The sequence below is a fragment of the Zalophus californianus genome, chromosome 12, assembly GCF_009762305.2.
Source record: "Zalophus californianus isolate mZalCal1 chromosome 12, mZalCal1.pri.v2, whole genome shotgun sequence".
Lineage (NCBI taxonomy): Eukaryota > Metazoa > Chordata > Mammalia > Carnivora > Otariidae > Zalophus > Zalophus californianus.
In genome coordinates, this window is record NC_045606.1 from 19,010,858 (window position 1) to 19,033,460 (window position 22,603).

The 22,603-nt window shown below is 48.2% G+C and overlaps 1 protein-coding gene across 17 annotated transcripts in view; it reads left to right on the forward strand.

The window, feature by feature from the left end:
* The window catches only part of SRPK2 (SRSF protein kinase 2), a 247,824-nt gene that overhangs the window by 217,134 nt on the left and 8,087 nt on the right, over positions 1-22,603 (forward strand). For 11 of the 17 annotated variants that reach the window (XM_027574830.2, XM_027574835.1, XM_027574832.1 and 8 more), the window contains 8 exons: positions 1,004-1,029; positions 2,477-2,723; positions 3,390-3,872; positions 10,198-10,298; positions 10,413-10,520; positions 15,070-15,139; positions 15,752-15,844; positions 16,155-16,247. In XM_027574830.2, coding sequence (XP_027430631.1) covers positions 1,004-1,029; positions 2,477-2,723; positions 3,390-3,872; positions 10,198-10,298; positions 10,413-10,520; positions 15,070-15,139; positions 15,752-15,844; positions 16,155-16,247 — 1,221 coding nt within the window. The remainder of the gene's footprint in view (positions 1-1,003; positions 1,030-2,476; positions 2,724-3,389; positions 3,873-10,197; positions 10,299-10,412; positions 10,521-15,069; positions 15,140-15,751; positions 15,845-16,154; positions 16,248-22,603) is intronic. The other 6 variants (XM_027574839.2, XM_027574824.2, XM_027574829.1 and 3 more) reach the window with 4 other exon arrangements.

Genomic DNA, 22,603 nt, shown 5'->3' on the forward strand with positions numbered 1-22,603 from the left:
TAAATTATGCTTCAATATTTGAGTTCCTTAACTTTGTCCTTCCTTAAAAGTTTGTTTGAAATCTTACGAGCTGCTTCATCTGCATTGGAACATTGTCTTGTGCTGCACACTTGTCTGCGGAGGAGTGTGTAGTAATAGCTTGCACATATGTAGCCGACCTATAGTCCTCAGAAGTTTTCTCTAGTTTCACGTTTGTTAGAATGCTTCCTAGTCTCCAGTTAGTCTTCCTCAATCTGAGTCTAACTGGTGGGTTTGGAATCAGTTACAAAAGACCCAAAGGTGGCAGAAGGCCAGATGTCTTGAGTATTGGTATCGAGAGTTTTCCGTCTGGTTTTGACGGAGTGTAACGGTTGCAGTGACAGGACCACTCTTGCCCTCTCTTCCTGTGACCCGCACCCCAGTGTGTCACGTCGGGCGAGTGTGCCTCTGAGGGGCTGCAGCCCTGTGCCTGACGGGGCTCTCAGGAGAGGCACCACCTCCTAGTCTTGTTTCCCACCAGTAGGGTGTTTCTTAGATCAGAGACCTGTAGTCCATCAAGCTGTTGATGCCGGCAAAGACTGGTCATGTGATTTCTACAATATTTTATTTACTTCCGCTGTATAGACTTGCCAAATAGTTTTCAAACACAGTGTACATCTCCTAATCTAGACTGTTCATTTTATTGTCTATAAAACAAATTTGGTTAGATGACTGTGTAACATTTGTGAACTCTTCTTGGTTTTCTTAAGTTATCAGTCAATGCTTTGGGTATTTAATTTTAGATAAATAAGAGAAATGGCCCCATATGAGCAACTACCACTTGGCCTTTGCAGAGCCAGTCATTTGTTTGAGTTGGGTCACCTTTCTTTAGATCTCTGTGATTAAGAAGCTCTGATGTTTAACCATTTGAAGTTGGATAGCCATTAAAAGGCAATAATTACCTTCATTTTACAATTCAGATTACCTGCGTAAAGATACAGATCTGTTTTCCTCTAAACATTCATTTTGTTTCATTTTGTTTTAGTGAGCACGGCTCCCCAGCAAAAACCCGTAAGTACTTACATGTACACTTAATATTCACCTTCATGTTAAAAGCATCTGTTCCTTATGGAGCTTTTCAAGTTATAACATTAGTTTTTGCTTCTTGTTGCAACAGTTTTTCATTTAACGTTGTTTGGGGGCAATGGATTATACCTTTTTTTGTTATGTTCTCAATTGTAGATCTTTACTACATAGTAATATAAAAGACGGGCATACTTATAAATGCTCTGTATCCTTGAATATACAAGACTGATTGTTTCGATGAGTTGTGATTTTTTTAGAGGCAAAATAGTTCGAGCCTTTCCACGTTTGATCTTCATTTTCCCTGTGCACTTTTTGGGGTGCTGTTGGCTGAGTCTGGTGAAATGTGATGTGATCCAGATAGAGTTTGAAGTATGATTATTATAAAACACTTAACATTAGTTCTGATTTGCCTCCAAGATACCTGCTCTTCTGAAGCTTGTACTCAAATTTGTTTTCCAGCCAGTAGTCAAATGTGAAAGAGTATTGTCTGTTTGCTGCTTGGAATTAAATCTTACCCCAGTGTCCCCAAACCTGCTTAGTTCCAGTAGAGGATAGAATCTCTCTCTCTCTCTCTCTATATATATATATCTTGAGTTGATGAGTCACTTACAGGTTTTGAAAGAGCTTTATGTGCCAGAAGCATTTGAAAGGAAATGTCGAGAGATTGAGTGTGCTACCAGCAGCCCTCGCTTTGGAATGAAAGTCCCAGTTCCAGAGGGCTTGTCATAATTATGCCACCTGGCTCGCTGAGGCATCGAGTCAGCACCTCCAGGCCTGCTGTGCTTGGAGCAGCTTGTTTCGATGATGATTCTGTGGAAAGACTGGAGGCGGTCATTGCTGGCCCTTACCCAGTCACGCGGCCTGATCGGAGGCAGGCTGAAACAGTGGCTTTTTCTTTTATTCCTTGACTTCATATGCTCATTGCTGACAGTTTCTCCAGTTCTGGCTGTTGATAACAGCTCAGTATGTGAGACCCAGACACCAACAGTGCTGTTGACCAACAGCGAGGGCAGTGCCCCTGTGTCACCAGGCATTTCTTTTACGGCGCATAGCTGGGTAAGACAGAGTGGAGCAGAGGGGAGATGTTATTAGTTTGTGGTCTAGGCAGCAACAAATAAAACTTGTGAGAGGTGCTTCTTGTTTAAAGGCCAGAGTATCTCAGCATTTTCCCTTCTTAAAGTTGAATTGAAACAGACTTCTAGGATGGGAGCTGTGTGTCCCTCTGAGGGCAGGGCCTGCTAGTAGCCCCCTTACTTGATGTTAGGCTTCTTCTGGTTTTACTGTGGGTCTCGTGTCTGGGCATTTGGTGCTCATGAGGAAGCCCTGAGGAGCCGGGATTTGTCCATGTTTGCATGCTGCTAGCACTTGTATTCTTATGGAGTGCTTTAACAAGAGGCAGACTGACCTGTGGTATTCTCTTGCCATGTTGTAGATAGGAAAAATATCTAAGAACAAGAAGAAAAAACTGAAAAAGAAGCAGAAAAGGCAGGCCGAGTTACTGGAAAAGCGTCTGCAGGAAATAGAAGAATTGGAGCGAGAAGCCGAAAGGAAAATAATAGAAGAAAACATCACAACAGCGGTACCTTCCAATGAACAGGACGATGGATACGGCCCAGAGGGGAAACTCAAAACTGCCAGCTTCGAGGATGTGGCCGAGGGCGAGCCTGCCAATGACAACGGTCAGTCTGCGCGGGGTCCTGCAGCTTCTTTACTGGGCGCCCGCCGGGTCACCACACAGGCTCACTTGGTGCTGCTGCTTCGGTTGTGAGGAGGATTCTTTCCAGCTCCTGGTTGGGGAATGTGGGAAACCGTCTGCCACTTCATTTGTAAAATGAATGCCAGAAATATGTTAGTATTTCAAAATGGAAAACGTCTAACACCATGTCTTGAGCCTGCTAATGATTGTTCTTTATTTTGTAATTAACCTTTAACCTAACAGTAATGTACCCACGGACATTTTCTGAAGATTGTAGAAGAGAGGGTGGAAGTGGAAAGGCAACTCTATTTATAAATTGTCATTTTCCTCCAAATTTAGCATTTTCCTAATGAGAGCCAATTATTTACTAAATGAAAAATAAGATATAGAAAACCCAAGATCTTATTTACGTAGTACGTAAATCAAGCACATTCAGCGCGCTTGGCTGGCTCAGTCAGTGGAGCATGTGACTCAATCTCGGGCTCATGAGTTCGAGCCTCATGTTAGGTATAGAGCTTACTTGAGGCACGAAAAAAAAACCTAAATTAAGCACATTCAGAATTGTCTCTTGTTGGAGGAAATATGTACCTAGTGCCACTGTGTTAAGGAGAGTGACACATTCTGATTCTTAACCCATCAACTTTTTAAGGTGAGGCTGAGGACCAGGAAGAGAAAGAAGACACCGAGAAAGAAAACACTGAGAAAGATGAAGATGATGTTGAACAGGAACTGACCAACACAGACCCTGCGTGGATAGAATCCCCCAAAACCAATGGCCATATTGAGAATGGTCCGTTCTTACTGGAACAGCAGCTGGATGATGACGATGATGAAGAAGAAGATTGTCCAAATCCTGAGGAATATAACCTCGATGAGCCAAATGCAGAAAGTGATTACACATATAGCAGCTCCTATGAACAATTCAATGGTGAATTGCCAAATGGACGGCATAAAATTCCCGAGTCACAGTTTCCAGAGTTTTCCACATCATTGTTCTCTGGGCCCTTAGAACCTGTGGCTTGTGGCTCTGCGCTTTCCGAGGGATCCCCGCTTACCGAGCCTGAGGAAAGCAGTCCATCCCACGACAGAAGCCGGACGGTTTCAGCCTCCAGCACTGGAGATTTGCCAAAAAGTAAGTGTCCCTCCCCACCAGGTGTCTGTTTCAGTGGCCCGGGTATCCTATCCTTGACACACGCAGTGAAGGGAATCGGCTGGAGGTCGTCACATCGTGCGTTAACCATTTTCGTTGTATTACAGTTGTACTCCCGAATAAGTAGTGTAATTTAAAATGTATTCGGTGCCACTGAGGCTTTCTCTGGTAGTATCAGTCCCATTTCTGAGCTTCTCTTACTCCTTCTGTAGTTAGTGACATCTATGTTGCAAAAAAACTTCCCGGTCCAGCAGCTTACACGTACTGTAGCTTTTATAGAATATGTAGTTTATAATTTGTACTTCCATCTGATAGGTTATATTTAGTTTTTGGGTTTTGTTTAGTTTCATTTGTGTTCAGGGAAAAAAATACACTTGCTCTTTGTCTGTATTGAGGAATTCCCTTATTTCAGTGGTTGTTCCTGATTGTAGAACTCTGCTGTTGAAATGTTAAAGCCACTTTAAAGGAAGTGGCATGGATTTTAATGTGATTCATTATCTGAACCTCTATCCAACCCTTATTTTGAGAGTGAATGCCACGTGACCTGTCTCTGCCTGTGCTATGCTAAGGGACTCCAGTAAGCAAACACGGGGCATCACCCAGATGGTTTCCCTTCTAGCCCACAGAGGAATAGCTCAGAAACCTCCTCTGCTCCCTCTGCTGACAAGAGTGTTTACCACACGATGAGTCAGTGGATGACCCACCCTGCAAAGAGCACGAGGGATCCCGCAGTCCTAGTCCAGCAGGTGGGAGACCTGCAGCGCCGTCTTTGTTACTCGTTGGCTCTAGCTAATCATCCTAAGGATGTGGGGGTTTTTGTTTTTGTTTTTTTTTTTACTAGGGTAGACATATCCTGTTCCTTTTTACTTTTACCCCGACCGAGGACTCTTTGAAGGTGCTTATAAAATGCTCTCACATGGAAGGTAGGTTCATCTAGGGCAAGACCCACCTCTGTGTGTCTCCTTCGCTCTCACACACTACTTCTGACACCTTTGGTCACTAAATGTGTGTGTAGGGTATTTTCCCTACACCAGAAGCTTTTCTGAGACCAGCTGGGTGTCCTGCAATTTAGCTTAATTCTGACACTATCTGGAGACAGCATCAGATCCCACAGGTTAAGGGCTCAGTCCCAGAGATGTCTGGACAGCTCAGTTGGTTAAGCGTCTGCCTTCAGCTGGTTGTGATCCCAGGGTCCTGGGATGGAGCCCTGAATTGGGGGCTTCTCCCTCTCCCTCTGCCTGCCACTCCCCCTGCTTGTGCGTATTCGCACTCTCTCTCTCTCTCTGACAAATAAAATCTTAAGAAAAAAAAAAGGGGGCTCAGTCCCACAAGACACCCCTACCCACCTTCATATACCAGTGACAAGCCCATATTGTCACTGCTGCTTCTGACCCATCAGCTATGAGTCGGAGGTTCCCCTGTCCCCCCTGTTCAGGTTCAGTTAATTTGTTACAGCAACTCACAGAACTCAGGAAAACCATTTACTTGCTAGGTCACTGGTTTATTATGAAAGGATGTAACTCAGGAGCGGCCAGATGGTGGAGATGCAGAAGGTGAGGCTTTCATGCTCTTTCCGGGCGAGCCTCCTGCCCTGCAGTCTCTCACACATCCCTTCCTATCATGTGCTCATGGATTCTTTGTTCTCATCAACACTTTGGATTATGTCTTATAATCATCTACAGCTTCTAGTTTTCTGATGCCAGAATTGTCCTAAATTTGGGCCACGTGAGCCTCTTGCAGTTGTCTCTTCTTTCCTGTTGACACACCCTCTTGCTCTTTGCATGCTTCCTCACTTTCTAGAGCCACGTTCCCAGTTCGTACTCTCCCTGCCCCAGGCTGGAGTCAGTGTGTCTCCCAAGTTGTTCTTGTGACTATTTTTTTTTTTTTTTTACCTTTTATAATGTACAGAATATATAGGAACAGTAGCATGTAAAATTTATAAATATGCATATAGGGAGGTGAATGTGCAGACATATTTTATTAATGGAGTAAACAGTGAGAAAGTACCACAATCACAAGTCTAACAGCTGCTCCCCAGCTTATTGTCAAGGTCTAATAAAGAGCGTCTGTGTGCTGATGGCGCATCCGTGCAGGCTTCTGTGCCTTTGCTGACACCTTCCCTCCTGCTTGGAGTGTTTCCTCCTCCACATCCACGGTCCGTGCTCTCAGCCAGCTTCCTCTTTTGCCGGCCAGCCGCTCCAGCACAAGACTGCCTGGGTTCCCCTCTTTACCTACTGCTTGTGCTCTTCTTAACCAAACGCTCATTATTTCCTTTCTCTTTCTCCTCACTAGGATGTAAAATCTTTGAGAGCCCTGTGCGTTTTTATCTTTGTATCTTCAGCATCTAAGTCAGTGCCATGATAAGCCTTTATGGACACCTGGCTGTGTTCTTCTCTTCTTCCCTTGGTCCCGCCTTTGCCCAGTCACCATCAGAATCTGATTCGGTCTAGCGCACGCTCCATCCCCAGCAGCCCTTCTGCTGCAGCAGTGTCACGTCAGGGCGAAGTAGGAGGTCTGTTTTTCGTGTTGATCCAGATCTCTTACCAAGCAAACCTTTTCACTCTTGTTAAATTCTAGGTCCACCCCAGAGACAGGATCTCCTTCTCCAGTCCTTTGTCTGGAGGCGCTTGGTTTTGGCTCGACGACTGCGGGCGGCCTTCTGCATGGGAGGTGTTCTGTTGCCTGTGTGGAACCCGGGGCCCAGGGGCGGCTGGCGGCCCCCTACCACTGTGTGGCCATGAGGCCAGAGAAACAGGCTGTGTTCAGAGTGGGCGGATCCTTGTCGTGACAGCAGAGCATACACACGTTAGGGAGTAGTAAAAGAAAAAGGCAAGGAGGAAGGGTGGAGGAAGAACTTACATGCCAGGCGGAAGGATGTGGACTTTTCCCTGGAGTGACTGGGTAGCTGCTGAAGGCTGAGGAGGCAGGATTCCTTTTGGATTATTAGCTGCTAGAGCCATAGCGTGCATCTTGGCCCATCCCATCTGGTCCTGCTGGCTTTCCCTGCAAGGTGCTCACCCTCAGCTGGCAGGGACCCAGGTCGCTGCCCTCGCTGCGACTCTTGCTTCCCGATCTGTCCTCTTTAGGGCAGTCCAGAGAGAGCTTTTCAAAGCACATCTTGTCATCTTGCTGCCCCCTCCTTCCCCGAGGACCTGCAGTGTCTTTCCACTCAGAATAGCGCCCCGAGGTGTCGCTCTGTAAAGCCCAGGAGCTCTCTGCAGGTTTCCCTGGCAGCTCGCTCCCTGGCACTGTCCTCTCCCCCACCCCTGGCTCACTCTGCCCCTCCCACAGTGGCTTCTTCCTCACAGATCTCAAAAGTGCAAGCTTGTTTCTGCACCTGCTGTCCCCCCTGCCAAGAGCCTCTTGCCCTTCGTGTCTCCCTTTGTTCAGGCCTCTACTCACACATCACCTTCTTTGGAAAGACCTCCCCTGCACACCCTCATCGTCCATCTCCTTTCTTTGTTTTTCTTCTTTCTGGCGTGTGCATCAGTCATTTTATTTACTTTATTGCCTACTGATATATGAGTTTCCTAATTTGGGGTGTGGTGGAGGAGCCTTACACGTTTTGCTCATGGTGTTCCGAGTGCCAAGATAGTACACAGAAGGGACTCAGTGCTTGGTGAATGAATGGGCCAGGCATGGGCATTAAATCTTCCAGTGCTGCTCCTTCCTGGGCCTGGTGCCGCACTTCTGCCTATAGAGAAGGTATCCACGCCTTTATTGTAAGGACATTTGAAAGTGTATAAAGAGTCCACGTGAGCCCAGCACAGTGCCTTGCAGATAAGCCAGGATGGCCGTCTTGTCACTCGGAGGCACCACACTGCCATCTTACTCGTTTCTAAGATAGCTTCACATGGAATGAACAGTGTCACTCGGATACCAGGTCATCAGAGATGATATAAGAGCCCCAGCCCTTCCTGAAGTGACATCTCCCCACCTCTCTCTTCCCACTTTTCATTCCCTCCTTCGCAAAGGCAGAGAACAAGGAAGGGCTGTTGGAGGTCACCACATTGATGACGTGGTCAGAGGAGCTGATCCGATTTCTGGGCCAAGCAAAGTTGGTACAAGTACACAGCACACACGAGGGTCCCTGTGTTTAAATGGGCTTTGTTGAGGGATGCAGTCAGGTACACCAGCCCAGGTAATCATCACACTGAGAAAAGGAAGTCACAACTACAAGTAGGTTCTCCTTTAAATCCTCCTTTGTGTTCGTCACCAGTTAAAGTTCTGAAATGAATTCTCTGTTATTTGGAAGGCATTGTGAGCAGGGTCCCTGTTGACCAACCTGAACCAGGAGGATAACTGCCTGTCACCAAAGAGACTTTGACTAGTGATCATAAATGAGGGGGATTAAATACAAAGAAACTGTATTGAACATGTGCGATGCTGTGTTTTTTACAGTGCATTTCCTCTCCTGGGAAATGTCTTTATAAACACCTGGGAATGGGTGGTGATCACAGACCCGCCCTTCCCCGCGAGTACCCTCAGGCACCAGCTTACTCTGGGCTAGTCAGAACTGGAGCTTCACCGCCTTCTTCCTTAGACCTTTGATCAGAATTGTTTGGCTTCCCCTCTGCTCTCTGCCAGTGGGGCTTTGGTTCTGGCCATTGGAAGCCTCACCGCACGGTCGGGGCGGGGTTCTGACTCTCCTGTGCTGATTGGCTGGTTAGTTGGTTGGTTTGGGTGGGGGTGGCATGGCCCCTTCCTCTTCTTTCTGGAGCACTGAGCCTCACAGAATTTAGGTCACTTGCCGGAGTCTTACAACTTGTTAGTGTTGAAACTTTGATTTGAATCCCGTTCTCCAGACTTCACGAGATCAGTGCTCTAACCCCTGAGCTACAGAACCCTGTTCCTCAAACCCCAGCTTCCATTTTCTTGCCTGCTGACTCTCTTCGATTCAGTGACCTGCTGGATTCCTCTGGCCATTTCTAGTGCTGCCGCTCTATCCATTGGGTCAGCGTGTTGACGTCCCTCTTGGAGCTCTGCCCTCTGCCTGTCCCCCAGTCACTGTACACATTTTGCGTCCTCTTGGGGTCTTTGCTGCTTTCCTTCTCTTCATTTGTGACTTCCTGTGTTTGTCCCGCCAGCTCAGACCGCCTTTGGTGAAGCCCACAGTGCACCAGCAACCTTATAAAGGAGAGAGTGGTCGCAGGGCAGATGGCAACAAGGAAACACAGGAGCCTGGCCTGCCCGTGCTGACCCACAAGCCTGAGGAGTGGGTCTTGAGGGTTAAGATGTTGGGGAGCTCTGCGGGCATCCCAGCTCCCGGGCGCCTTGCTGCCCGTATGGGGAATGCCAAGGAACCAGAGCGCCCTTGAGCACTGGGGCTCCACGGCAGGGGTCTACCCAAAAGGAGGTTGGGTATGCTTTAGCAGTGCCCAGCTTTGGGTGAGCAAAAGGGTATTTAATGTTCTGCATTGAGTGGACTTTTCTGTTTAGTCTGTAAATACCATTTCAGAATGACTTAAACAATAAATAAGTGCTGTGGTTACATCTCCTCCTTTCCAGAAATCCAAGCTTTTGGTCAGTTTGAGGTTTGATGAAGATGCTTACTCACTCCAGGATTTTCTGTCTGGGACCCTTCAGGTTATTTTCCTTTGTCAGTTGCGCCCTGGTGAACTATGCTTGATTCAGGCATGGTCTGGACTTGTCTGAAAAGCTCTTCTGGCCCCAGGAGCCCTGAGAAGCCTAGTAATCCTGTGTCTGCTGTTGAGCTTCTCTCAGGGTCACCCTGGGTTTAAATTTGGGCTAAACCCAAGTTGATTAGCCATGGCCTTTAATCTGTATTGCTTAATCAAGTATCATCTAATCTTTGAGGTCTGTGTGCTCAGCCCAAGCAGAAGGAGAGGTAGGTGACGTGGTTACCAGGTGAACTGTGTGTCACTTACAAAGGGATTGGCCCCCCAGGACCGTGTCCTCACTACCTTTGTGTTTCACGTGATAGCATACCAGTGGGTTCGATGTGGTCCGTTGTGGGCTGTGATGCAGTGAGGAGCGGCTAGAAAGACGCACAAAGGAGCCGAGTAGTAGGGTCGACCTAGAGGTGAAGGCATCAGGGATATAAGAAGGGACAAGGCTGGGTCAGGGAGGTGTCTGGGCAGCCCAGTGCATTCTCTTTTATGAAATATCTTCCAGGGATAGAGACCAAGAATTTAAAATTCTGTTGAGTTCAACTTACAGGGTTCCAGGCCTAAATGATCATCCCATCACTTTTCTAAAAAAGGAGACTGTGCCCGGCAAACATCGTGTGCACACACGCATGCCACTTGCCCCAAGCACTAACTGTCCTGCTGTTTGCTCATGCCAGCAAAAACTCGGGCGGCCGACTTGTTGGTGAATCCCCTGGATCCACGGAACGCAGATAAAATTAGAGTTAAAATTGCCGACCTGGGAAACGCTTGTTGGGTGGTAAGTAGAGTTTTCTTTCTAGCACATTTTGCTCATGATCGTGTATTAGAAGATACTTTTTTTCCTTTTTAATGTCTGTTTTCCTCCATAGTAATACAATGTGTTCCTTTCCAGCATAAACACTTCACAGAAGACATCCAGACTCGTCAGTATAGATCCATAGAGGTTTTGATAGGAGCAGGTTACAGCACGCCTGCTGACATTTGGAGCACAGCGTGCATGGTAAGAACGGCCGTGGCCATTTTGTTCTGTGTAGGGCTCATCCCCTTAGTGCTCACGAGGGGCCAGCGCCGCTGCTGCGTGTGCTCTGTGCTTCCCAGACTGTGAGGTTTGTCCACTGTGGGACGGGTGAGGGCAAAGTTGCTGTCTTGAGTGTCTTGAGAAATGGAAGAATTCTTCTCAGGCATGTCTGGTGGGGGTGGGGGTTGGGCGTGTCTGGTTTAGTCCTGTGACAGACAATCTCTGGTCAAGGCCCTGCTCGGGCTGCCGCCCCGAGAATCCCACCCTCTGCTGTGGTGACAAAGTCACTTCAAGTAATTCCTCCTGGTTTCCAAAAGCTTGCAGGCCGTGTGCAGGTTTGCCCTTCACTCGTGCCGTGGAGGACGGCGAGGCCGTGGTGTCTGAGGGGAAGATTGAGGTCGAAAGGCGGGAACCCTCCTTGGTGACCCCTGACAAACCTTACCGCAGAGGAAAGCACTTCCCTCTGTGCCAACGTTTAATGTCTCTCCTTTTATAAGGCAGACTCTAGGGAATATTCTGGCTTATTGCTGTAGGCTGTCCGCTGACTTTCAGGACACAGCAGCTGCACGTATCCCCTCTGACTGAGTCTGTTCCCGGAGAGAACACGCAGGCGTCTCTCGTCAGGGCCTCTGGACACACCTCTTCTTTCACCCGGGTGTCATCATCTCTTCTGGCTGCATCGCAAGGTTGCTTGTGTTTACACCGTGCCCCAGGCCCTCACCAGGGCATTTTTTTCTCACTTAACTGCTGAGCATGAGTGGGCCTCATCCATAAGCCAATTTCAGTTTCTCTTTCTTGGCCCCGTTTCCTAGCTGGGGGGTGGGGGTGGGTGGGTGGGTGTTTGCTTGGGGTGCTATTTCGTGTTTTTCTTACTTTATTTTTTCCCCCAAATTCTCTGATATATTTAAAACAAGAGTCTTTGTGTGTGAAACTTGGCATTTGTCTTCTTACTAAAAAGAGCAATGATGAATAAACGTCATTATCTGTTATTCGGAGATTAACAATTCTTTGGAGTTTGCCGGCCTGCATGCCCTCCAATGCTACAGTAAAAAGCGTGGTTTGAGATGATATGAAAAAAAGTAGATGTTTGTGTAAAGTTATCAAGATCTCAGGCAACAGATGTGGCCAAATAGACTGGAAACAGTGTGCCTTTCTGCTGCCACTTTGCTCTGACAAATCATACCAGATAATTTTTAAAACCAAGTTTTTCAGTGAGTATCAGAAAGTTAGGGCTTGTTGGGCTAGGTATGGAAAAGAATGGTGAAAAGAATTGGTGGGCGTGTGGTGACTGCTTTGAATTTGGAGACTGCTGTGCGGGGAGGGCCAGGGAGTGCGGGGGCTCCGGAGGACTCAGGAGGGCGGCGGGGGGGGGGGGGGGGGGGGGGGGGGGGGGGGGGGGGGGGGGGGGGGGGGGGGGGGCGGGGGGGGCCCCCGGAAGCCGCAGGAGCCTGAGGCTGGGTCAGAGGGAGGGAGAGGAGTGTTCCATTTCAGGATGTGGTGAGGTCAAGCCTTACGTGCCCTCAGCGGCACAGAAGGGGCCACGCCAGGCTGCCCTGAATTAGACTCTGAGGGCTCTTTCAACTCTGAAATCCTGTGCTTCTAATTTGGGGTGTTGAATTTTGGTGATATAACCAGAAAAATAGGACAAGGTCACAGAGGTAGGAGAATAACGGTGGAGCTGGCGGTACACTTTTGTACCAGGTTGTCTGTCTTGCCTTCCATGTCCCCTCACATAGTGTCCGCATCCTGGCCACTTCCACTGTGAACAGTGATACAGAAGTAGCAGACTGTCTCCTTTCTCCTCCCGCCTCTTCCCCCAGATTAGATGTAAACTCCCTCAGGGCTTTGAGGGTTATTTGGGTTTTTCTTTTTTTTTTTAATTTTTAAATCAGTTGGTTGTCATCAGGGTGAAATTTTTTTTTTCCCCTGGAAGGGGGCAAGCCTTATTCCCCACCCCCCCTTCCATCCAGAAGGGCGAGGCTGAGAGGTCCATTTTGTTCTTTCTAGAGAATGTGGTAAACACAAGGCAGTGTTTCCCCACCCCATCTTTGTGCTGAAGTTTAGAAGTACAACAGTATATTAAATTCATGATTCTAAGCTGTATTAAAGCTCCAGATTGGTGGTGGTGGTGTGACGTGGAGTCCCTTGATGACATGAATGGCATTAAGTCTTAACGGATGCCCGGGGGGGGGGGGGGGCGGGGGGGAGTTGAGAGCCACTTGGAGGCAGCCAGTGCTTATGCTCATTGATGGGGGCCCTCGCTGTTGTCAGGAAGGTGGGCAACAAAACAAGGCAGAGTAACTGAAATATGTCACTTGTTGAACCTCTTTTCCTTTTCTTGAGTTTTGGGGGCCCTCCAGATGTAAGTGGGTGTGATCTAAAAATTCTCTGTGGGCTGAGGGATGGACTGCTCTGCACTTGAGTGTCAGAGCCCCAGGATAGGTACCTTCTCCAGGCTCCACAGTGAGCCCCAGTGAGTGCCCTAGGAGGAAGAAGAGCTAGTCTGACGGACTTCACGCTACTTCCTTGGCACTGGTCACACCACAGAAAGAATAGGCACCCTTATTTATTCAGAATGGTGTGGGGGCGGCATTTCAAGAAAGAGGCGTCTGGTCTTCCCAGAACCAGAGAACAGAGTTTGGTCCGGGGCACGTCCTTGTAGGGGATCTGGTCAGGCACAGAGGAGGAACCCACGGTTCCCAAGCATGAACAAGCCCGATATTAACCTAGTAATAGTAAGGGTTGTGCTGGGAGTGATGTCGTGAGTGGCACGAAGGCAGGCCAGAAAGTCCAGAGGCTGACATTTCCAGTGTACCCCTGCCTCTGCTTCGTTGAGCAGGTCCTTTTTGTTAGGAAAAGCTCGTCCCTCTTCAGAGAGCTAGGACCAGATAACATGACAGCACAGGCTCCACCTTACTTCTTCTCCTCTTCCGTTTTTCTTTTAAGTCATTTCTTTGTGGGCTTCTTTGAGCGTTTCACTGGAAATAACATGCATGCTAATCAGCATGGTCATTTTTCGAAGAACACTCAGTTAACATACCTTAGTGTTAGGCTGTAAGGATTGGACTCAACCCGATTGAAATGTTTTTGCAAACTAACTAGAAGAGTGAGTGAGGGCTCCAGGGCAGGGTTAAGGAGCAGCCGTGGCACCAGCCTCGGGGCTCCCGCAGCGGCTCCTCCAGGAGGGTCTCCCCTTTTCCTCATGACTCGTCCCAGGCGGGGAAGACTCCCCTGGCCATTCACCATGAAATCTGACTGTTCCCTTTGGATCTGTGGCCACGTGTGAGGTTTTGTACCCTGATCTGAGATCGGTATTTCTTGTTCATTGGGTGGAGGAGAGAGGCCCCAGGTGAGGACCTTTCCTGGCCCTGCGGCGCTCGCGTGACCAGCTGACTCTCTGTGACACTGGGCATGTCCAGGTCCTGCGGGATCCTGAGTTCGTGAACTGGTGCTTTCATTGGGGTAGCTGACAACCATCTTGTCACCCCACTTCCCTCCTTTCTTAAAAAAAAAAAAAAAAAAAGACGATGTGGTTGTGACGGCCCATGTGCGCACACCCTTGGTTTGTGGAAGGCCATGGTGGCGAGCCCCTCCCCAACACTCTGGTCAGGGCCTGGGGAGGAAATGGGGGGATGCAGGAGGGCAGGGCCGGAGCGTCAGTGCTCAGGGTCCGGGCCCCTGAGCGCTTTTCAGAACAGCAAGATCTAATACAGAGTAGAAGTGTACAAAAGCCAAAAATAGGATTTAGCCTTTTCCTTTTTAAAAAAAGATTTTCAAAACATGGTATTGGATCTGCACAGCAACGGCAGTTGCCATCTTTATATATCGTTAGCAGATTAAATTCGTGGTCCTGAGGGCTGAGGGTTTTCTTGAGGGCCAGGCGAGAAGACTGCCCAGCAGAAACAGAAACACTAGGGCCTCCCCCCAAGCTGGTATGCTGAGGGGCAGGTAGTGACAGCCCGGGAGGCAGGCCAGCTCTCCCTGTCCCCCTCACTGGCTTCCTTCTGGCCCAGGGCACAGGGCAGGAGCCACAGAACCTTTTTTGTGGCTCTAGGTTTTCCTTTGGTTGAATCAGAAATGAAAGAAATGATGAGACGCTGAAAATAGCTCATGGTTACTAAGACACGAGGCTCTTGGCTTCACCTGATATCCGGGGGCCACACGAGCCTGTGGGTTGAGGGCAGGCATGAATCTGCCCTGGGCCTGGATCGAGTCTGGGTCCCGCCGTTCAGAGTGGGGGTGCGGTCCCCAGCCAGGCGTGCACATGGCTGCTGGTCGACATGCCTCCTGCCAGATTGGGGGGCCGGGGGGGGCGCTTAGGCTTTACATCCTCCAGTAGAGGAGATGTAGAATATTTCTGAAATTTCTTTGAACTTTTTGGAAGGAAGAAAAAAGTTGGTATTGAGCTTTTTTAGAAGGCTCTTTTGTTTGATCAGATCCTCATAAAATGTAGGTCTCTTGTACAGGAGAGAAAGTTGATGCCTTGGGGCTGCTTCACAGAGTGCTTAGCATGTCATCTGTTGTATCCTAGGCATTTGAGCTGGCAACGGGAGATTATTTGTTTGAACCGCATTCTGGGGAAGACTATTCCAGAGATGAAGGTGAGTATCGCTGCCTGCCGCATATCTGAGGCTGGGTCTCCTGAGAGGCCTGAGCTTCTGGAGAGTAATGTTTCTGTACTGAAATAGAGCTGTGTTTTGGTTTTCAAACGCTTTTCCTTGAGCTTGAAGCCCCCTCAGGCACAGCGGATGGGCAGCTCTGTGGAGAGCTCTTGGCCCGAGTTCGCCCCTCCCTCCTGCTTGCCTCGGGCTTGGTGCCCAGCGGCCAGGAGAGGACAGGCTGTGTGGACCGCGGAGCCTCTCTGAGGCCCTTTCGTCCACTGATCTACTGCCCGTTGCTCTTTCCTGTTGGGGAGCTGAGTTGAAAACCTGGGAATTCCGGCTTGAATTCCATCTGGAAACCTGACCATCTCCATGCTTTCTTGCTTGCAGTGCTGGGGTGGCCTGGGGTAGGCTGGCACCAGTCACCGTTAATGCTCCAGATGGTGCCTGAGGCCCGCCAGCCCCACGAGCCTCTGCATGGATGTGCGCAGACATTGTTGATTTGAATCGATTTCTGATTTTTTACTAATTTCAATTTTTTCCCCTCTTCTTTTATCCCATCCTTCCCTATGCCCCTCCCATTCCCGTATCCTTTTTTTCTCTCCTCCATAGACCACATAGCCCACATCATAGAGCTGCTAGGCAGTATCCCAAGGCACTTTGCTCTATCTGGAAAATATTCTCGGGAATTCTTCAATCGCAGAGGTAGTACCTCTTCTTTTTGAAAAGCGCCATGATGCAGACAGAAACGGGATAGCAGCTGCTGATTGTAGCATTAATGGTGACAGACCTGTCTCCTAAATTCAAAAAGCAACCTAGCAAAATTCCTATGCTGATTTAAAAAAGTTGAGAGGGAAGGCCACAACTCACCCCGGGCTGTGGTCGCCCCGTGCATCCGGCCACTATCCAGGTCGCGCTCTGTTTCTGTCTGCGCGGGCGGTAGCAGTGTCTGCATGCAGTGTACTGATTAAACTGTCGTGTGTTTCTGTTTTGCTGGCAATGTTTCCCAATGCAGATCACATAGCATTGATCATTGAACTGCTGGGGAAAGTCCCTCGAAAATACGCTATGTTGGGGAAATATTCCAAGGAGTTTTTCACCAGAAAAGGTAACGGTATTTATGCAACGCTAATTTTCAGCATAATCCTCTCCCAAAAGGAGAAATTGTGCATTCCCATTTGGGCAGTGGAGAAAGATCTGGACCTTTACACCTGGGGAATTCTGCTGAAGAAAGCTCTCAAGACATAAGGTTGCACCATCTCCTATCTGTGGAGTACGGATTTTGTAAGAGCACACCCTTCCTGAAACCCTTGGTCTCCTCCGCACCTCCCTCTCCTAATCTAAGCCCTGTCTGTAGATTCGGGGATTTGTAAAAAGGAGTTTAAGTGATTTTTAGGAACCAGCTAGACTTTCCGTTTTCTATGTTCTTGGAGCCCCCAGCATTTCTGCCATGGAGTTGATGCAGCCTGGGGACCGGACCGAATGTCCCTCCGTGTGTTGTCTTGGGTCTGTTTGAGCTGCTGGGGAGTGGGTATGGGCCTGTGACACCTTGCACCCCGCACTCTGAGAAATCCAGTTTTGTTCTGTTGCATTATTCACACTGCGTTATAGCTGATTTACTTTAATATCACAGTTCTGTTGATCTTCCCTTGATGGAACCCTGAACAGCCGTTTCTTTGCCTTGTATAGTCTCTAATTAGTGATCAGTTTTTTAAAATACCCAAAAGCCCCAGGAATTTATTTTTACAGGACCACTCCCCAGTGCCGTGTTCTTTTGTGGGAGCACGTTGCTCCTCTTAATTCATGTTTTTCCAGCTTGGATTTTTTTGGCGGGGGGTGAGGGCTGCAGCACCTTTTAATAAAAAACTTTTAAAGTTGGTGTGAACAGGACATGGAGTTCCTAGAAGTTTTTCACAGTCCTTGGTACTCTGTTCCTCTCCAGATTTGGAGAACTGGTTTTGACTTTCTGTTTTCCTGTGAGATAGATAAGGTATTCTTTTAGGGGAATAATCCTTTTTTATACCCTTTGGTGATGTTGACCTAACCAGTCCCCGTTTCATCCTCTCTATATGCTTGTTAAATGCACAGAGACTTGAGAACTAACCGTGCCTTCGCTGGTGGTTTCCTGTCCCACTTTGAGCACAGTGACCATGACTCCCAGCTGTTCTGGGATCACCCAGTGGGCAGCCTCTAAAATATGTAACTAGGTGCAATTATTTTCTTACTACCTTTTAAAGGCTTATCACAGGAGAAAAGATTGTCAGGGGAAACTGTTCTTCAGATAGCCTGTATTAATTTTGGTTCCTAGAATCTATGTGGTCTTCACATCTGGGTCACATGAGCAAGCCCCGGGGTTCCCCTCACACGTGGGCCCAGGAGGTTTGAGGGGGAGGGGCCAAGAGCTACCAGCCCAGTCTGTCATGAAAGAGGGGATATTACTGACCTACCGATGCTCCGGGGGAGGGGACAGGCACTGCAGGGCCCTGGACCACAGCACCTGCTCCTTTAGCCAAGCAGAGAGTCTGCCGTAGGCGCATGAGCAGGTTCCAGCATCAGGCTGTGGGGGAGCCTCATTTCCCATGCGGGCATCAGGCATGGTGGGACCGACAGCCGATAAAGGCACACAGGGCCATTTCCTTTAGTTGTTCAGCAGCAAGGAGCTGCTTAGAATGCCTGGGCTCTGCAGTTCCCTCAGTCCATCGTCCATGGCTTGGGAACCGCATACTGCACACACTGGGGAGGAAGGGGAGGGGGCCCAAACGGTGAGAAAATGAAGCTGCGGGAGTTACCGGAAGTCACGTGCTCAGGTTTGTTCCTGGAGGCAGCCGCTCTGAGCCCCTTGTGCCCACTGGGCTTTGCCTGAGCCGCAGACCACCAGGGACAATGCCTGCCGAGGACCCGCCCAGACCCAGCACGGGGCCCGGAGCCCTCGCCTCGCCCCACGCCACCTGGCAGATGCTGTCTTTCGAGGACAGGCTGATGAGTGATGCATTGCGGCCTGATGCTGGGTTGCCGGCGGGTTTCAGGGTTACAGGTCCCTGTCCTGTAACCCTCGGTGCTGGAAGGTGGTGTTCCCGCCGGCCTTTCTGTCGGCACCACCACTCCTTGGGCCCATGGTGGTCTGTGCACGACCACTGCCTCCTCCCCGATGGGAGTACGAAGTGCTGCTGGGTTGTCAGGTCATGCACATGCACTTTAGGACTCGTGTGCGTGGGGTTTTTTTTGAGGAGCTTGTTTGAAGGTGAGCTGTGCAGTAGAAATGCATTTGGCATCCTTGGTAAAGGTAGATCGAAAACATTTCGACATGGTGTTACTTTTTTTCCTTTGTTTGGATATGAGGGAGAGTTTGTGACGAGGCAGGAAATCCTCGGAAATGACTGGGATTTGGGACGTAGGTCCTGATCATTATTTATTTATAATAACTGGAGATGAGAAGGGATTTAGGGTTGTTACAGAAGTCACAGAAATAGTATTATGATGAATGAGGGCCTGTCAGGAAAACAGATTTCACCATGTCCCTGAGGACGAGGGGAAGGATGTTACGTTAAAGATGGGTTTTGGCACGCCTCCCTAAGTAATGTGTGTGAATATACATTTTGGAAGTAATGAGATCTTAAATGTATCCATTGAAAATTTTTTTTAAAAAATATCTTTGTACCAGAACTGATAAAAAGCAAAATCGAAAACTTACTAAATTGCTTATGTCACTTTGGAAAACAGCCAGTGGCTGAGAGGGAGTGAACAGCACATTTTTGTGCTCTCTGCCCTCCTGGGTGGGAAGCGGACTTAATCCCCACCAGGAGGCCAGGGAAGGGGAGAGTAGGCTCTGTGTGTTAGAACTGAAGATCAAGTGCAGCTCAGTGACATCTTCTTTGTTATAATTCTGGGTAAAATGGTTGTTACTAGTTTGAATTATTTCTTGGCCAGGAGTTTTTAAATGGAGCTGGATTTTTTGGCAGAGGATATAATTCCTGTTCTCACCCTGTTAGGGTTTAGTAACCAGCAGGTTACTCCTTCAGATGTGGACCTTAACCACCAAAGATGACTCATAAAAGTCATCTTGATCAGTGTGTTAAGATGTGCCCCAGTAGAAGTAAGCATCTCTGTGAATTCTGTCCCTGTTTTGTCCTCTTACAGTCTGAAGGTGTATGTCGCCTCCCCAAAAATTCATATGTGGGAATCCTACCCCCGCCCCAAAGGTGATGGTATTAGGAGGTGGGGCCTTTGGAAAGTACAGAAGGTCGTGAGGGTGGAGCCCCTTGTGGAAAAGACCCCAGACAGCTCGCTTGCCACATGTGCACTGTGAGGAGGCCACGAGGAGTCCGTGGCCCAGAAGAGAGCCCTCAGCAGAAGCCAGCCCTGCTGGCCGCCTGACCTCAGACTACCAGCCTCCAGGACCGTGGGGAAGAAATTCATGTTGTGATTTATAAGCCACTCGGTTGTATTTTGCGATGGCAGCCAGAATAGGCTAGGACACGTCCCCAGGAAGTGAGCCTTCCTCCAGAAGTGCCCCAGCCCTCAAGTGATGGCGGCACAGACAGCGCGGTCAGGAGCCCGCCTCCCTGTGCTGCTCAGCAGACGTCGTGTTGACCCGTCGGCCCCCTCGGTTCAGTAAAGCTTACTGGGCTGAGAATGGAAGTATCAGAGGAGTTTACTTAAAAAAAAAAAAAATGGTTTGATTCTAGGTAAGGCCATCGAGTGTGTTGGAATGTGTGGGAGTGACCGTGTGTGTTGGACCAAAGACCTTAAATTGCAATTGGAAATTTCAGAGCACACACAGAGACTGCATGTGCAGAGTGTGCGCAGCTCTGACCCTCGCGTCCCCTGTGCCTGGCCTGGACGGGCTGAGAACTGAAGGGAACTCTTTAAAAGAGACGCTGTGTTCCGTCTTCTTCATTTTGCGTGTTTGAGATGAAAATTGTTAGAAGGATTTTAGCTTCTCCCCGGAATCACCCCAGATCACCAGACTGCCTGATTTCTGGGAAGCATGGGGCCGCCGCGGCCCTGTTGCCGGGCTGGGTGTGGCGAGCTGGCGCTTGTCGGTCGCTGCGGGGTGCCGGGGACCGCCAGCCCGGGGCTGATCTCCGTGGGAGCTGGACATGGTGCAAGTCACTAGAAAAGGTTCCTCACACTAGTGAGTCTGAAACTTTTAAAATGTGGACGACTTTCACGACACTCTGACTTTAAACATCAGTTCTGAGTTGTGAGATTCTCGGCGCGATCAGGGGCTCGCTGTGTCTTGTTTGCCGCGGGAACCCACAGCCGGCTGCAGAGTGGGCACCATAGGTACTTAATACGTTTGGAAACCTGAACCCTGTTCAGCCTTCGTCCCGGGTGGAAACCTTTGTGAGCCAGAAGCAGGTGGCGCTGTGTTCCTCTTGGCTGGGGACGGCCCCGTGGCACCCCCGCACCCTCACATAAGGCCCTGTTTGAAGGCTGCACAGTCAAGGCTTGCTGGCTGGGGTTGGGGTGCAAGACTGGAGGGTGCTGTAGTGATGATGCGGCACCGAGGAAGCCGACTGTCATGACACCGAACACGACAGGCATTGTGGAAGAGAACAGAGCCCTGGCCGCAGCTGATCATAGGTCCGAATCAGTGTTTTAATCGTTTCATTTTGAATTTGAGCATATGATGCCAAAAAAGTAGTGAAATTATTGCTATAACAGGTTCAATTAAGTCCTATTATAGCTCTTCCCATTTAGTCTTACCGTTTCTTATGAGCTGCTGATTAGTGGAGTGTTTGTTTTTACTGCATGCATCGACAGTGTTATTATTTTGTTGTAAGCTTTATACCTTTTTTTAAATAATAGCTTTATTGAGATGTAATCTACATACCATACAACTCATCCTTTTAAGGTGTACAGTTCGGTAGTTTTTAGTGTATTCCCGAGTTAGGAAGCCGGCAGCACCATCTGATTTCAGAGTGTCTTCATTCTCAACAGGAAAGCCTGCCCCTGTTAGTATTCGCTCTGCGTTCTCCGCACCCTCACCCCCGGCTGCCTCTGGTTGGCTCTCTGCCCCCTGCGATTTCCCTGTTCTGGACACTTCCTGTGAATGGAGTCCTGCAGTCTGTGGACGTGGTGATGGTTTCTCCCAGTCCCTCCGATGCTTCGGACCTGCAGCTTTGTGTGTGTGCCGAGACTGTGCTTGCTGGCCACACTCGTCAGTTGATGGCTTGCGGGTTGTGTTTCCACTTTTTGGCTCTTAGGAATAATGCTCCTGTGAACATTGTACAGATGTTTGTGTGGACATGTTTTTATTTCTCTTGAATGCACATGTGTGATAGTTGAAGTATAGAACTTTAATTTTGATGAAGTCCAACCTTTTACGTTTTCTTTTGTTACTTATACTTTTTAAAAATTATTTTTTAATTAAATTATTTAAATATTTAAATATTTATATATATAAAATATATATTTATATAATTTATATATAAATATATTATATATAAATATATATTTATATAATTAAATATTTAAATAATATATATTTATATATTTAAATAATTTATATATAAATATATATTTATATAATTAAATTATTTTTAATTACCATATAACGTATTACTTGTTTCAGGGGTCCAGGTCTGTGATTCATCATATAATGATGATCATATAATACCCAGTGCTCATTACAGCACATACCCTCCCCAGTGTCCATCACCCAGTGTGACTTGTACTTTTGATGTCTCATCAGGAAACCATTGCCTACGTCAAGGTCATGGAGATTACCCTTCTGTTTTCTACTGAGAATTTTTTTTAAAAGTAGGCTCCATGCCTACTGAGGAGCCTAACATGGATCTTGAACACGATGCTGAGATCAAGACTTGAGCTGAGATCAAGGGTCAGAAGCTTAACTGACTGAGCTACCAGCTCAGTCATGATCTCAGGGTCATGAGATCGAGCCCCACTTTGGGCTCTGCACTGGGTGTGGAGTCTGCTTGGATTCTGTCTCTCCCTCTGCTCCTCCCCACCCCCTTGTGTGCACGTGTGCACATGCTCTAAGTAAAAAATAAAATAAAAATTAAAAAGCACTCTGATAATCTGGGATTGGCAAATATTGCAGTCCCAAAGCCTTGACTTGGGAGGGTTGTGGGGCTGGGGGCTGCTGCCGAGGGCAGGGCTGTCCATCTGGCCTTGCTGGGCTCCGGAGGAAGGACTCAGTGATACTCGGCATTCTTTAAGAAGAAAAAGAAGTTCAGTTTAAAAAATAAAGACTGTCACTATTAAGTGTCTAGTTATTTGCAAACTTTAAGTGAAACATATCTTGGTATATTTTCCTAGGCAAGAAAAAATCATCAAGGTAAAAATTTGTTGACTTGTCAGGAGCTACTTGTACAATAGGAACAAATAGGAAAAAATGGTCTCAATTTTGTTTTTCTCATTTTGGTCTCTTTTTTTTCCCTCCCTTAAGTGTTTTATTACTTGATTTTGTATTATAAGTGGTGGTGGTGGATTGGCTGT